This window comes from Glandiceps talaboti, chromosome 1, assembly GCF_964340395.1.
Source record: "Glandiceps talaboti chromosome 1, keGlaTala1.1, whole genome shotgun sequence".
Lineage (NCBI taxonomy): Eukaryota > Metazoa > Hemichordata > Enteropneusta > Spengelidae > Glandiceps > Glandiceps talaboti.
This window is the reverse complement of record NC_135549.1, coordinates 26,190,786-26,208,477: the sequence shown is the minus strand read 5'-3', so window position 1 is coordinate 26,208,477 and position 17,692 is coordinate 26,190,786. Positions and strand designations below refer to the sequence as shown.

Below are 17,692 nucleotides of genomic sequence, written 5' to 3'. Positions count from 1 at the left end.
CCACCGTCTCCCACCTGATGGATCTGGTTGTGGTGGAGGATGTACGAAGTCATGTCGGTCAGTATCGATTGATGCAATCGCTTTTCCAGAAAGAATCCTGGCCCTTTCATCATAGTTTGGAAAATTCTGTGACAAGCACATGTGATTTTGATTACCTTGCTCTTGCTCCAGTTTGCTTATTTCCTTTCTCATTGTGGACAATATTTGTTGAACAAGCTGTTCATTGTCACTTGTTTTACACTGGTGCCAGTACAAATAAAGACGTTCAATAGCTTTTTGTTGCTGTGTGTCTGTTATGGAACAATCCGACCACATTGCTTTCAGCAAATTTGAAATCTTCAATTCTTCTTCTGTAAAAGACTCATCATGGAGAGCACAGACGCCAATTCCTTCATCATACTTGTAAATATCCAGAGCTGTTACTGTAACATCTTCCTCTTTACCAATGTTAATTTGATACTGTTTCTTGAAACACAGGGTAGGCTCACCATTGTCATCTGTTATTGGGTCTATTTCCCCAACAACCATACCATAGATGAAAGTGGCATTGTCGTCGCTAGAGTTTAATTCATAACCGATGGTGTCACCCTTGTTGTATACCACTAGTGGGTCAAAATTCAAAAGATGTCCTCTGTCTTCTGGAATTATGTCACCAACTGTAGGACGTGTTTGGTACTGGAACCCCTTACTAACGAGGGTTCTCAATTCCTCTGTTGTAGTGCACTGGATCATTTGTACAATGTGCAGCTGTATTGCATCTCCATAGCCGTTAAGGATCTGGCATAATGCCTTGGTGATCTCTATTTGTATGTGAAAACCACCAAAATTGAGGAAGGAATGTTCAAGGTATAGGTGATATTCTACACTCGTTTCACTTGACTCATCCCTTTAATTGACATTAAATTTCTAAAGTGAAGTATGGTTTAAGCTGCTGGACATACATCGAAACAAAACTTCTATACAATACAAATGAAATTGCGTAAATTTCTTTTGGACTTACGTTATTGATATTCGGTAGCGGCGAACACGGTTACTGAAAAGAAAACTGTTCATTGGCAATTGAAACACCAAGTCCACTTATTTTGAGTCAACTTTCAGATATAATTCAGTTCATAAAGTGCACACAGTTTCACGCTTGCTTCCAGGTTGGATACAAGTATTGAATTCACAGCACTTACGGTCAAATACAGCAACTGTTCTTGAACTGCTCACACTTTCAATCCAAGTTACCAGTGATGAACGCAGACACCATACTACGCTGACCCTTGTCGCTAGTTCAGTTCACAAGTCGTTCACCACTCAAACACTCTGCAGAGATTTCCGTCTTGGATTGAAGGCATTGACGACGTGGCACTTTCTCCGATTCGGGTTGAACTTCACCACACAAGATATAGTGGACAAGGAATTGCCATCCTGCCGACTACGCCATTTGTCACGGTTGCCGCCTCACACTCCAAATATCATACCAGTTGATGCAGTTAACTCAAATAAACTTTATTACAACGTACACACATAACGGAAAGGACAGGAGCTGAAGTACAAAGTGAAAGAGGTAGGTTGTTGCCTTGCTGGCTACACAAAAAATGAATGTCACAAAAGGAAAAAGAGAATATAACTAACCTGAAGTACAAAGTGAAAGAGGTAGGTTGTTGCCTTGCTGGCTACACAAAAAATGAATGTACCGGTGACCTGTGTGTTGGGCTTTTTATACCTGACACGGTACACCTGTCTAAAACTATTTGACTACTAGTATCTAATGAAATTCATGAAGGTAAAGAAATTTACATAAGTACAAGGACAGAAAGTTACATAACTAAAACAAAACCTAACACTGAATAACAAAATTGTAACTGTGACATACTCCCCCGCTTGAGGAAATGGCGTCCTCGTCATTTAGACTACTTCGTACATACATTCTGGCTAGACGTAAAGAAAAATTTACAATTCAAATTTACCAATCTTTGTTGTCTTAGGGAGTTCTTTTGAGTGATGTCTTAACATTACAAATCTCTGTTGTCTTAGAGAGTTCTTTTGAGTGATCTATTAACATCACAGCACAAACTTAACTCTACTAAATGGCAAATAACGATTAAATATAACAAAAAATCGAAAATTCTTTCTCTCTCTCAAATAAATTGACATTAAATTTCTAAAGTGAAGTATGGTTTAAGCTGCTGGACATACATCGAAACAAAACTTCTATACAATACAAATGAAATTGCGTAAATTTCTTTTGGACTTACGTTATTGATATTCGGTAGCGGCGAACACGGTTACTGAAAAGAAAACTGTTCATTGGCAATTGAAACACCAAGTCCACTTATTTTGAGTCAACTTTCAGATATAATTCAGTTCATAAAGTGCACACAGTTTCACGCTTGCTTCCAGGTTGGATACAAGTATTGAATTCACAGCACTTACGGTCAAATACAGCAACTGTTCTTGAACTGCTCACACTTTCAATCCAAGTTACCAGTGATGAACGCAGACACCATACTACGCTGACCCTTGTCGCTAGTTCAGTTCACAAGTCGTTCACCACTCAAACACTCTGCAGAGATTTCCGTCTTGGATTGAAGGCATTGACGACGTGGCACTTTCTCCGATTCGGGTTGAACTTCACCACACAAGATATAGTGGACAAGGAATTGCCATCCTGCCGACTACGCCATTTGTCACGGTTGCCGCCTCACACTCCAAATATCATACCAGTTGATGCAGTTAACTCAAATAAACTTTATTACAACGTACACACATAACGGAAAGGACAGGAGCTGAAGTACAAAGTGAAAGAGGTAGGTTGTTGCCTTGCTGGCTACACAAAAAATGAATGTCACAAAAGGAAAAAGAGAATATAACTAACCTGAAGTACAAAGTGAAAGAGGTAGGTTGTTGCCTTGCTGGCTACACAAAAAATGAATGTACCGGTGACCTGTGTGTTGGGCTTTTTATACCTGACACGGTACACCTGTCTAAAACTATTTGACTACTAGTATCTAATGAAATTCATGAAGGTAAAGAAATTTACATAAGTACAAGGACAGAAAGTTACATAACTAAAACAAAACCTAACACTGAATAACAAAATTGTAACTGTGACACATATATATGGGAAGTGTTTTCTTGCTCCCTGGTACTGATCGTTTGCCATCGAGAAAAATAAGTTCAACTCGAACTTCCTTACAACAGTGAACTTTAACTTGTTTAAGGTTGTTTACTTTATTCTTCAGTTCCTCTGACATGTCTTGTCGTGACGACCTCAGTATGGCCTGCAGGATACCATTACACATATCATCAGAGGAAATCAAATGCTGGTATTTCTCTGCAAGCTTACAACCCGTCCCATCTAGACACTGTTCGTGTTCTGATAGTTTCTCCTGTACAGTGTCACTGAACAGCTTTGGCCTGTGTTCAGGTGGTAGGCGTGATACAAATAACTCGGTAAGTTTCTTTATTCCAAGAGAATAAAGGTTGGCCATAAAAATGAAGTTCGTGTTAACAGATTCCATTTCATATAAGAGATCATTATAAGTAAGCTCTGTCGAAAGGTGTAATTTCTTCTGTTCACTGAATAAATACAGCGACCTTCTCTCAAAGTCGCATCCACTTTCTGGCTCCTTTTCTTTTTTGAGGCACTCGGTCAAACACTTTATTGCTTTTCGAGCCCTCCTGTGTTGATCTTCATTCAGTTGACTTGATTGGCATTCACGATAGATATTTTCCAAAATGCCTAGGCAATGCAATGACTTTACTTCTGTTTGGAGACCAATATCTCTCAAGAAGATTAACCACTTTGAATCAATAAAAGGAACTGGAGGAAAAGCATCTTCAGACATCATCTTCTTGAAGGATTTAATAGTTGGGTCATAGTAATTGCTGGCTGATAGCAATGTACCACTTCCATCTGTTTCAGGGATAAATTCAAGATTTCTTAGGCTAGACATTAACTTCGCAGTCTTTGTTAAACCATCATCTAACCCAAGTTTATCTCTCAAGTATATCAGGTGCTCCAGGCGGGCCTCAAAGGTCAAAGCCTTAAATGATGGTAAGATAATCTCAATGTACAAATCTTCGTTTATGATGTATGTTATTGAGAATTTGTGATACAAACCAACAGATATGTCGCCATCTTTCAGGAATATTCTGTTGAACCTGTTGACCCATTTCTCAACTTCACTGTCTGGAATTCCACTTCTCAAAATTTGGTATTGACTTGATGACTTCTCCAACTTGGTTGGAGATCCAGTCACTGTTATGAATATGGGAAGTTGTTTTAACCTCGTCAAGGTTGCGTTATGTAGTCTGTCAATATCTTCTAAGAAGTACTTTTGTAGTACCAAACATTCATGCTCGGTCAGTTGGTCATTTGGCGAAAGATGGCGATGAAGAACTTCTATCATATCAGTTCGGCAGTTTGGATCAGCAACATATTTGTTAATCAAGTAACGAATATCATGTGTGTGAACATTATCACTAGTAATGCTAGCAAATTCAACATAATGACATCCAATCATTTCGATAACTTTCTTCACTTCAACTGTAGATTGTGTGATGAGTTTTCTTTCTAAGTCTACGATAGTTTTCCCACGCGCCAGGGGAACCAAGTAACTGCTTGATGAAGGAATGAGTGGCCAATGTTGCAGACAATGTATGGAGTCGTTCGCATACTGGCATCGATAGTGAAGGAATTTCCATAGTTCCTTCATCCATTGAGTTAAACTGGCATTGCCCTTCCACTGCATGGAGTCTGTCCAACATTGTAACACATAGTGGAGAACATTTTCAAGGTCTCTTACTTTGAATTCAACCAAGGCAGCATCCTTTTTATCCAAGCCATGTGCTTCATCAAGAATTCCCAATATTTCATTTGAAATGAAGCGGTCCCTTGCCTTTTCAGGAACTACATGTGGATGTGTTGTCCTATATACTGGACGTTCATTACAGAATTCTGTTAGCATGTCATCTTGAGTAACTAAAAGGGGAACTCCATCTAAAATTGGCTTATCCCCCTTCAGACAATATCTCAGTACTTCTTTCACATTGGCTATGCTTCCAAATGCTGAATAAGATACAGGACATGGCAGATTGTTAAGTGTACTTTGACGAAAGGATCTGCATTTCTTTAAGAATTCAAGAACATTTTCTGGAGTGAGTTCCCTGTCACCGACAACTTCTACATCTGACTGCTTGATATCCTGCAGTCTTTCTCCAGAAAAGATTGTTATGTAGAAACCAATATCTTGAAGTATACTACCAAGGGAAGAATGTACATCAACTATTTGCTTAGCATCACATCGGTTGAAATACACATCGTTCAACGGTAACCATAGGAGCTCATTGGTTTTACTGTACTGATTGCCATGAGAATGTTTACTAACAGGAAAGATATTTCTTTGTTCGGCTGAAATAAGTCGATATACTTCATGCACAAGGTCGTTCCAGTCACTATGAACAGTCTGCGTGCTGGGGAATAACGATTCATAAAACTTCAGACTTGTGTTTTCATCCACACCCTGTACTTGACTGAACAGGTATTCTTTCATTTCCAGCAAAACCTCATAGTAGGAAGGTGCTATGAGTGTTTGTTTGATCTTCTTATTCCATTCACCTCTTACACCTTCTCTTGATAAGTTTTGTCTGTCTGATTGGAGGAAAAACTGACCATGGACGTTGATAGGAAGGCCTGTCAGAACTGGAAGAGGTAGAAAGCAGAATGCTTTGCCGGGTGATCCTTTGCGATACACGACATTTGATGAAGGGCCTTCAATTAGTGCTGCGGCTCCTCCTTGGACGGGAACACATCTTTCCTTCCCAGATGGGGTGACCTCTAACTTTAACCTTTTCACAACTATCCATTTATACATGATATCATCATTCGATTTTATAGTCACTGTGAAACTTGACTTTCTCATCTGTTGTGGCACTGTGTACAACTTGTAGGTACCCAGCTCAGTAAGTAGTTTCCTAATGCAATTAGGAAACAATGTCCTTTGTTCACAGCCACCTTCTATATTCACTTTCCATAGCCTGGTAAGTGACCCATCTTCAGTTACCTCAGAAACTTCAATCGTCTGAAGGTGGTTAAGGAATAACAACATTTCATTAGCCTCATTCTTTAATGCGTCAAGTAATTCAGTCATTGCCTCATCACACCAGCCCTTCAATGAGATCTTCGAAGTGGAACAATCTTTCCTCAATGCTAATCTAAACAGGCTTCCATTGTCAAGATCTAAATCGCAGGGTAGATGATATGCCTCATAGACATCTGGGAAGTCAGCTTTCACTTTCTGCACATTGAACAATCGCCCCGGTCGACATTCATCTGCTCCAGGTGCATACGTCAAATGAGGATCAAAGACCATCAAATCAGTATTTCTGCTCAGAATACAAGGACAGTCTGTCAAATGATAAACTACATTGAATCCTATACCATACTGACCTATTGCTGTATCATCATCTCTTTTGCTGCCATCACCAAGTCTTTGAATTCCTTGTATGTCTTTTTCCAAAAATGGCTTATTGTTGTAAATGCACAATGCAGGCCCTTGTAGTTCATTCCATCTTGAATTTAATAGTTTGTCATGTGGATGTGTTCTCCTATCGTATACAATGTGCATATAAGTTGCTTTTGCATCATCTGCATTCTGCACCAATTCCTTCAGGATCTCATTACTGCATGGATAATCCACTAAAATACCTTTCAATCTTGTCAGTAGGCTCTCATTTTGACCAAATTCCTCACCAATGGGGGATGAGTCATTTTCAGCCTTTCTTTCAATTATTGTGGGCACTCCTAACTTTACTGCAAATGTAGTTGGGATGCACCCGTGTACAAATTTATATCCATCAGCATTATTATCGATGGTCCATGATGCCCTCAACACCAGCTCCTTTGGTTTATGTAGAATACACGCACTGTCTGGAAGAGAAATCTTTGATGCTACACCATCAGGCATGTCTTTTTTCTGTAATAATTGAACTATACCCTGGAGCATAGAAAACTCTTGATCATTGAGTGGTGTACCATTCTTCTTCAAGGCTAAGTCAGCTATTACATCTGCATACTGGGACAATTCAAACTTCTTCTTAACACCACAGGCTTTCAGCAAGGCTTCAAATTTCGTCAAACAGTATGGAACACCATACAGATAAGGTTTGCAGTTTATATCACATTGAAAAGCCACTTGTTCTGGGTGTACAAACTGTGAATCAATAAGTAGAAATGGTTTCTCTTCTCCAAGGAGCCTTGAAGCTACTGTTGGGTCACCGTTCTTTGTCTTTGATCCACCAGTCAAACATTCTTGTAGAAAATCGTATATTCTGCTCACAGCGTCATCATCTACATACGTCTGACAGACATGCATGAAGAGCTGATGTAGCACAGTGTCGAGAGTAGGACGTGATTGTAGGCCTAGTAGGTTTCGAATTTCATAAGAAATATGTCCACATCCATAATAACTTATCCCACCATCATTTAGTATTGGCTTTGAAGTGCTTACCAAGTTATCCTGGAAACTTGGATATATTTCTTCCGGTGAGTACAATGTATGCGTCTTAGCGAACCATGGCAAATTATTATCTTTCGGTCTGTTTTTGGCTGGAAGGAAGGGTATTTCTGCTAATTTGCTTTGTACCCAATGTGGACACTCACGTCTGTGCGCTTGTAAATATGAAATGATACATTTAATTCGTTTAAGTGCTTTGGTTTCGTCACGGTTGTACAACTGGAGTACTGAGCATGCGCTATCAACAATATCTTTCCATTCTAATTTCTCTGTAGCCATTCCTAGAATCGATAATTCAAACAGACACCAACTGTCACGATATTGGGTATGGTGTGGGAATCTACCATCCTCTTCCTCAAATAATGAAGCCCATTTTTTAGTTGGATCGACCAGTTTTTCAGGTTTTGAAAGTTGTCGTCCATCTGGTGATATTGGTATGCAGGGAGTCTTTTTGAAGAAGGCTTTCATACTGGATTGAAATTGTTTGTCTTCAGATTCAAGCCTTGCTTTGTTTTTCAACAGCCATAGTATTATCTCTTGAACGTCCTCGTTGTTGTAAAGCCCATTTCGAATGTCAGGAAATACATAACGTGTGAAGATTTCTGAAAGCGACATGGGTGTCATGTTGAATAGTTTTAAAAGACACCTAGAAGAATCATCTTCAGCATTTACCATCTTTTCTCTCAATTTAAGTACCTTTGATAGCGTTTCATCGATCTTCAGTGGTGCAACATTCCCTGACCAATGTTTCCCCAAACTGACATACTCTGTCTGCTGTATGTTACGATTCAGATAACTTACTTCAAATATTGGGAGCTGTGATATGACATCCTTATGATATTTTGCACTGTCGAGTTTGGCAAGCATGTGACGTAACCGTCGTTTTTCATTCGAATTAGCATTGCATAAGTTCTCAAGGTTAGAGCGACTTGTTTTCTTAAGAACATCAATGATACCATCTGGGCAAGGCTGTTGGATATACGTATTTAAACAGGGGAGACTCAAACTGTCTGTCTGATGTGGTATGATGATAACACCCACTAATCTAAGGCACTGGCTTACATACTCGTCTAGGCTTCCTAGGACACTTTCCTTGAATATCATTGGAACATTTCTTTGAAGTTTTGCCAGCTTCTTGTAGGGTCCCTCGATAGGTATGATGGGTAACTTTTCAAGGCGATGAAGGTCATGAGGAAGTATCCTCTGAATCCACATCCACAATTCATCCAACCAATCTTCGGAAGGGTGATCATGTCTGTCAGGTGTCCAGTCTACAACAGTTCTGCCAGCACTCTTTATCCACTCATCTGGGAATACCATTGGCAGAAACTTCAATATATCATTCTCAGTCTCCCCTGTTTTGCCACTTTCAGCCACCTTGAGAAGTTTTTCAGTGAGTTTCGCCGACAGATTACGTTCAAGAACGTAAAACCACTTTTGCCCCATAGTTCCAAGTGGCAGAAGTGACATAGGATGTTCATGTGTTGGAAAGAACACAGGACTCACATCACCATTTGAAGAAAATGAAATGTTACTGCCATATTCCACAGGAAGTAGAGGTACACCATGAAGTTCACTGAACATGTGAGGGTCTGTAAGATCTTCAAGACAGTATTGCAGTAGATTGTGTCTTTTTGCTCTGTCTTGTCTTGTCACACCAAAGGTCCTCACACACTCTCGTAGCAGAGAGGGTGAAATTTCCATATACTCACAGGAATGCTGATCTAAACACTCGAGGACATGGTCTGGTAATGAAGATACCCTTTTCCCACTTGTCTCCAGATATTTGATAACCACTTTAGCCACATTCTCTTCAATGCCTTTTTTACTTGTTGTATTCACTATTGCTTCATCAAGTGTAATCCAATTACTATTACTTCCATAAGCATTTGTGAAGAAAACTGGTTTTCGTTGTAAGCTGTCAAGGAGAGGTGTTAAACAACACCGCCAGTGTGGTCGTAGCCTGCTACATGATGGCCACAAACTGTACACAGGTTCAATGCCAACCCCAGGAGTATCTATTTCTTGAAGAATTAGTTTCACATATACAGCAGGTAGCACATCTTTTACCAGTAATTTATTCCAATCTGCTGTTAGATTGTGTTTTTGGTCAGGTCCTGGCCAAACCAAACTGCGACGGTTGTCTGTCAATCCAAAATAAGCATTAACATGCACTGGTAAACCTGTAGCACTGTCTTCACCGGGAGGCAAAGGGAGACAACAGAAGAATCGGCCCTCGACACGTTCAACATTATCTCCACACAGTTTCACAGCAAGGCTTATGCCTGGGCTTAGGTTCAACTCTTCAGCGAGCTCAATGACCCTCGCTGGAAAGGAATCATCTGTATCAACTGAGGACTTAAGAGTTCCCCATGTTGTATTTGTAGTAGTTTCTGTTATTACTGTAATGTCAAAAACACCTACGAGACTTCTCAAATTTCGCTTTCTCTTTGGTTCTTTTATGAGTTGGAAAACGAGTTTTTCCTCATTCTCTCTATTATCATAGAAACTTATGGTGGTTACATTTTCGAGGAACAGGAGGACAACCTCTGCGTCTTCCTGGAAAGATGCGAAGAGTTCAAATACTCTGTCTGGGGAAAACACTCTCTCTGATAACTCAGAAGGTGCATTACGCAGCGGGAACCTGAATAGAGTTCCTTCAAAATATTGACCTACTTTGCTTTCTTTGATGCCGAAGACATTGGTGAACGGAATGAATTGGTTCCTATATAGCTTAAGTTCTGCAAGACCAATGGCACGTCCTGATTCCCCCTCATTGAACTGGTTTTCAAATGGATCGAAGAAAGCAACTGTATCTCCACTCATCACGGATGGCATATCTACAGAAAAGGAAATTAACAACCACACTCTGATCTCTCACCGAATTGTTAACACAAAAAGATGAAATCTATCATTTTCTGACCCGACTGTCCCCTCAAACACACACTTTTGTAGATCTTCCTATTGAAATAAAAGACTTACTGTGTGCATTTGTTTGTAAATCACAGGGTTCAACATTCAGAAATAAGGAATTTGAATGTGTTCCTCCTAAATTGAAATAAAATATAACTTTCTTTTCCTCGGCAAGTGAGGTGAGAGGCCAACCCATTAACCTTTAGTCTTTAAAAGGATTATATAGAAATCTATATAAAATATTCCTTTTCTCCTCCATGCTTCTATGCAATACCAATATTAAATTCTGATATTTATGTATACAGACAATACGCAATCATCTTATTACCTGTCAGATGGTATACAGATACAAATCCGCATCCAAAACGCCCGACTTTTGAAGGATCTTTCTTCTTGATGCTGTCTTGTAAGGATTGGATATTGTCCCAATCTTCCTTTTGAAATGTTGCATTGTTGTAACAATACAGCGCTGGCCCTTGGTATTTAGCGATGTTTTCTGACAAAAGACCTTCTTCCCCATGGTTTGTGATGTCAAGTAAGAACTTGACCTCAGACGCCCCTGCATCTTCTGCGTTTTGAATTAATTCCTGTAAAAATGTAAATTGTTCGTTTCACCTTTGAAAATAAATATTTTACAAAATGATAATAGCGATTACTTGCATTGATAACAAACAAATGGACCAATGAACATTAGGCTAATGCTGACATATAACTTTCGCTAAGGTTTCGTTAGTTATCTACCAATTATAACTTTATTGCCACATATAAATGTAACTCCGCGGTTATGTTTTCAATGATCATGGAATATGATGTGGATGTGTAGCTTATAAAAGTAATACACATTCAGTAGTTAAGAATGTATTACGTAAAGAGTAAAATTCAGATGGTACATGCACAGTCAGTGATTGAAAATTACTTTGGTGCGTTCGAGAACAATCAAAACTGATGAAGGAATTTAATATTATGCTCTCTTAAATATATGGAAGATGACCATATGATAAAAACAGTTTCAACGTGGTTCGACATAACGATAAAGGTATCCATTCAAACGTTTTGTGTACGGGATTATATTCATCGCTGATTACAGATGACATTAATTTCCTCATACTACGTAAAGAGGGATAAAGGGAATTGTCCCAATTATTGAAGATGGAGTTTTCATTTACATCAGGTATTATGGTACATTATGCTATGAAATATAAAATTAAAAGACAGTATTCTGTTTGTCAGCAGGTTGAGTGTCATACAGTTTGTCGCGTCATATAAAAGGTAATGTAATACACTATAAAGTATGTGATATTTAGAACATGTTCCACATGGTAATTTCCAAAGCTGATTTTGCATAAATTATGGTAATCCAAAATTATGGAACATTATGGTGTCTTACTTTGATTATCTGTCCTCCCTCCGGATACTTCTCTAGAATACCCTTTATTGCTTTCAGCAAGGTTGGTGGCCGCTGTCCAAAACTTTTACCTGAAAATGATGTTTTTTTCTGAAGTTATTACTTTGCTTTTTAATCAACTTCACAATAGAGTAATCATTTTACCTTGTACAATTGCCCTAATAAACTTATGGCATTCCAATGCCCTTGCTGCTAGGCATCGTGTCAAGCGGAACTGCTTATAGTTTGCTATTACACACACACACACACACACACACACACACTCGCACACACACACACACACACACACACACACACACACATGTACACAAGTGCATACAAATAGACATATTGTACCGTTTATTCAAACTTGTGGTGTTTCCTTCTATTTCATAACATATAGATATAATGTCAGGAGATAATCTACTTATATGTTGCCTTGGTATCCTTCGTGAAAGAATATCCATTCGAAATGTCAGTAGTGAATTTATTTATCAGGACATGTTGTACTCATTACTTTTGCACTCCTACATACACAGACAGATACGTAAATGCTAACATACGCATGCATGCATGCACACACTGACACCACTGCACCCACCCACACACACACACACACACACACACACACACACAAACAAACAACCACACACACACACATACATACATACCCATGTTGTAAATTTAAAACTACAGTTACAAATGTACTTGTGAGCTAAGATTCGATTCAAGGATGTCCTAGTACAAAACATTGTTATTATCTCTTTATGAATATTCAGAAAGTACCTTCACCAGCCATTGCATTGAAATATAATCTCAGCTTACAGGTTAGAACCACAGCATATATGTAACTACAAACATTTCTGTATGGTGACGGGTCAACGTGCCATACTCGTCAAGGACAACAGTGCTATCTTTCATTTGTAGACTGGGTTGTGGCATCCAAGTTCCAAAGTATGAATAACCAAAAGAATTTTATTTTTCGGCGACACATAGACCCAAGAATAGAATTTTCGGCAAACTATTAATGTCTTGCTAGAGACAAGACAGGTCTGGTTTGTATGAACATTACATGGGATTGGAAAAATGTCTTTCATGGAAGAAGTACACACATTTATCGATTCCATGTTTTACGATTTTTTACATGGAAAAGTGTACAAATCTGTTCTAGTGAAATTGTATCTGTCTGAGCGGCACATCCCCTTTCACCCTCCTAAATATTCAAGAACACCATTTGGTGCTATTTTTCCACTGGTCAGTGGTCTGGTGTAGTGATTTTATTTACAAGTACAAAACGTACGTTACATACCTATTGTGACCTTTTGTTTTTTGCAGTCCATGTTCAGTGTAGGAATTTTATGTGACAAATTTTATGTGAGTTATGTGACAAAGTGACAGTATTCAAGTCTTTCTTCTCTGGAAAAAATCATTTGTCATTCTTCAGCTTTGCAAGAAAAAAGAGAAGAAATATTGGATTCACTTATTTAGTCAAAAGATGTTAGCAGAATTCCAATGATGGAAACATTTTTGTAGTATTTGTAATTCAATGTTCATTTGTAGTCAAAGAGTCCAAATATAGGTGATTGTTTTGCACACGAAGAATAGAACAAAGGAAAACTTCTTTCAATTAATTGAGGGGCAGTCTTAGTAATATCATGTAATATCACAATGTAAATTGTTAAACTATTCAGACATAAGAGTTTTCAATAAATATTCTGAAAATTCCAACCCAGGACTACACTTTGATTTTCTCGAAAACCAAATGGAAACGAAAATATCTGTCTGAAATGTATCATCTAAGGGGCGAGATCAATAGTTCAATGTAGGATTATAAAAACTAAATTCTTTTACTTTGGGGTGGGGTGGGGTGGGTTTGAACCGTTTCAGTTCACAACCTACAAAATCGATTTTACCTTTCATGGGTGCTGTACCCCTAAATACAACTATTTGAAATGGGCAAGTAATTCAAATTGACAAAAGGAAGAATTTGCTACAGTAAATGCATGGCACAAAAATAAAGTAAAGTGTCAGCAAAACAATATTTCAATACTACATACTGGTTTTGTATTCTTAGGACTACATACTAGTACTACTACATACTGATCTGAAATTGTGTGGTTCGAAGCGGATTTCAATTTTGGCAAATTTTAATACTGGGCAGCAGTCTATGCTTTTGGGTAAAAATAAATTAACATGAAACTTGACATTTTTATTTGGAAAGATTCATTTCCATTGCAATGTACCTTGGAGATTTTCTGTACATACAATTGCACGTTCATAGAAACCTATCGCGGGTCTCGAATGTATGTTGTTATTATTATGGCCCTACTCGGAGACATCTACTACCAATACAAGAATCCATAAACAAATATAATAATACTCATGGAGACAGTGTAGAGACTAGACAGCTGGGTACTCACCGGTGAATTTTCATGCTCGCGTTCAAACTCAAAATGAAAGTAAAACAAATGTAAATCTGTTTACATGGCAGTGCTAGTGGTGATATGGTTTCACCGAACGAGCACTCGCAATGTAACTTGTTAAACTATTTAGACATAAAGGTTTCCAATACATAGTCTGAAAATTCCAACTCGATTCAATGCAGAATAAAAATAGTAATTCTTTTACTTGGAGGGAGGGGGAGGGGGTGAGCCATTGCAGTTCTCATCCTACAAAATCGATTCTACTTATGAGTGTTTTGAACCCCTAAATACAGCTATTTCTTTAACAAATGTCTAAGTGATGTCATACTGATTTGAAATTGATTGTGTGGTTTGAAGCAATTTTGAATAATGACCAATTTAACTATAAGGGTGGGGCTGTGGCCTGAGTATATAAAAATTTTAATCATAAGTAAGAATTTAGTTTTTCTTATCCTACAATGAACTATTGATCTCCGTCTCCTAAGCCCAAGTGCTTCATCAATTATAGTTTCTCTTTCCACCTTCTACCGTATATAGTATCAAGGTAATGCATGCAGTAATCAGTTTCTTTTTTACACAAATTGTATTAGAGTTAACGTTGACGTTATTGTTTATTTTAACTGATTTGCATTTGATGTCATAGCTGATATATGTTCTCCTGCACTGTCAAACCAAGTATGACGTTACCATTGTCTTTTACCGCAAAATATAAAGTGATGAAAACTATAGACAAAGTAAACATCGATGTTCCGAGTTCTGCTTTTTACCTTCCGTAAGGAAAGTTATAATATACCGATGAAGTTTGTGTGTCTGTGCGTACGTGTGTGTGTGTGTGTGTGTCTGTATCACCATTTCCGAAAAAACGGCCGCATCAATTCAAACGAAATTTCATAGACATGTTCCGTAGGGTAATGGCCAGAACTGATTAGGTTTTGATAATAAGACGACGAATATCAATGACCAATTTGAGTAATTAATCAATCGAACGAGTATAAAATTGGCATCAGATTCAGATTCATATTCAGGTATACGTAGCGTTATCTTATGAACATTATATTGAGCGTCAGATGACCTCAGATCCGAAGACACCCGACGAACTCAAACCTGAAATAATATCATTGAGACTACAGGGAAGGATTCTGCTTCACTGCCGTCGGGTGTATTCGGATCTGAGGCTATCTGAAACTCAATATGACGCTACCTGAATCTGAATCTGACGCCAACTTTATACTCGTGCTCTACATAGCTCTACACTGAGAAAGACACTGTTTTCAGGGGTTGTGTATGTGTCAACCTTATTTTGTGTTTCCCTTGGATCTGCACTCTGCATTTGCTGGACAAACACGAGAAGAAAGAAGACTGAGGCAGGGTATTTAGGTGATTCAAATTCACCAGAAAACAATTTTTCTAGGCCTTAAAATAGGTTTACAATGAGCGTAGAGTTCACAAACAGGTGAAATATTTATAATCGTTTCAATTTCGTCAAATATGGACTTACTATTTTTAAATTTCACACACTAATGCGCAGATGAATAAAGAGAAATCGTGTCTCTTTAGATTTTCGATTAGAAGTTTAGGAACCGTCTCCTTTTTACCGTGTTCTTTTCCGATTTCTCTCGATAACAAACTACCGCTGTTTGTTGCAAGGCTTGTACATAATCATTTATCTAGCTCTGCATCTCAGGATAAATACACTCTTACATATTTATCAAGTGTAATAATCTATAATTTATACCCAAATCATGCATGTGTGTGGTCAAAATATGGAAAATAGACCAAGCCTCACCTAGCCTACGAAGAAAATTTCGCGACAATGTATCAATAATGGTGATGTATACATTGACCTATATAATTAGTGTACAGTGAGGGCGCGCCACTCAACAAAATCTTGACAATTTTCCCGTAGTGTAAACTCGTGGTGGGACAGAAGGATCACAAAAGCCGAGTGAAGTCGAAGATGGCAAGCTTTCCTGTGCTGAGAATAGGAGGTGTGGTGGGCATTTCAACAACATTTTCGACAACTAACTTTCATTGGGACTTGACGAATCACAGATATAGAGCTAAATTTCTTGTATAAATCATGAAATTCCTTATGGAAGGCATTCAGTTTAAATCTGGTTACTTATATATTTCCTTGAGATGATTGGTAATAATAATGTTATGATTAAGAGACAGACATACAGACAGAGGCAGAGACAGACAGACAGACAGACAGACAGACAGACAGACAGACAGACAGAGGACGAGAAAGACAGGCAGAGACAGACAGACAGACAGACAGACAGACAGACGGATAGATTATGATAATCATCCCGGCCTGAATTCTTTCAGACACACTCGCAAATTTTAACTGGTGTAAATGGCGTGCCTTTCAATGTTGTTTTACCTCCAGAAACCACCGTGGTGCAAACACGTCCTGAATAGAATCTAATTAATAGCAGAAAACTGCCCGTTTCACTGAAAATCACACTGTAACTGCTATAATTGAAAATTTCCAAAAGAGGATAAATCTTACCTTAACTTCCGAAAGCCAAAAACAAAATGACAACCCCGTTGGAGTGTCTGATAGGTCCCTCAATAAACCTTAATTACAACTGAAAGGTTAGTAAGGAATGGCAAGTGTTTATCTGCAGCTCAAAATTCCACCTAGTGAACAGTCATCATTAGGTCAGATGCTGCTAGCGGCTATCACACCCTTTCTCTGTAGGTACTGTTACTTTGGAGTCACACTAATAGTGAGATTTCGGTTACTTCACAGTGTACTTAATCAGAAATGTCAGACAGACCAAATCCACGTTAACATATAGCAAACACCATTTCTATAGGTTTGATAACAATTTCTGTAGAAATGGTATCACGTGATTTCTTTGAACTGAGGCTGCTCAGTGTGTGTACTGCTTCGACGGAAACACTTCCGCGTGTCATGCAAGGTTCTCAATTTAAAATGAAATAAACATCTCTCACAAAAATGAAGTCACGCTTCATGGACAGAGCATAACACGATTTTTCTACCAATCTCTATTCTTTTCGAAAACAATAATCGTTCCCATTATCAAGGTGTAAGGAATAGTCTGGTGTCTTTCGGTTTAATGACAGACATGCAAATTAAATCGACCTACATAGTTGTCTAATTTGCATATGTCCTTGTTTGACATTAGTCTGTTTTATAACCAACTCACATATTCTACTATGTTGTATAGACATTGTATATACTATAAAATACTAGTACGTAGACGTCACGTGATCTCCGTAATCTGACGCTGATCAATGTGCACTGCTTCGATGAAAGCGCTTCCAGGTGCCATTGCAAGACATCATTGTTCTCACGTTCAAAATGAAACTAAACATTTCTTACCAAAAAAAACCAGTCTACCATCATTAAAAGGGCATAAAACGATTTTTCAATCGATTCTTTTTGGGGAAAAATTACTGTTGCCATTATTAGGAGAGCGTAAGGAGTAATCTGG

At 38.3% G+C, this 17,692-nt stretch overlaps 1 protein-coding gene across 1 annotated transcript; it reads right to left on the bottom strand.

The window, feature by feature from the left end:
* Positions 1 to 2,667: 2,667 nt before the first annotated feature.
* On the bottom strand, positions 2,668 to 17,032 carry LOC144444637 (sacsin-like). The gene is made up of 6 exons (XM_078134172.1): positions 16,741 to 17,032; positions 13,112 to 13,246; positions 11,806 to 11,894; positions 10,747 to 11,005; positions 10,182 to 10,345; positions 2,668 to 2,774 (listed from the first exon to the last, which is right to left on the bottom strand). Exons 2-6 carry the CDS (start codon positions 13,140 to 13,142, stop codon positions 2,727 to 2,729), a joined length of 591 nt encoding a protein of 196 aa, XP_077990298.1. The 5' UTR covers positions 13,143 to 13,246; positions 16,741 to 17,032; the 3' UTR covers positions 2,668 to 2,726.
* Positions 17,033 to 17,692: the final 660 nt, after the last annotated feature.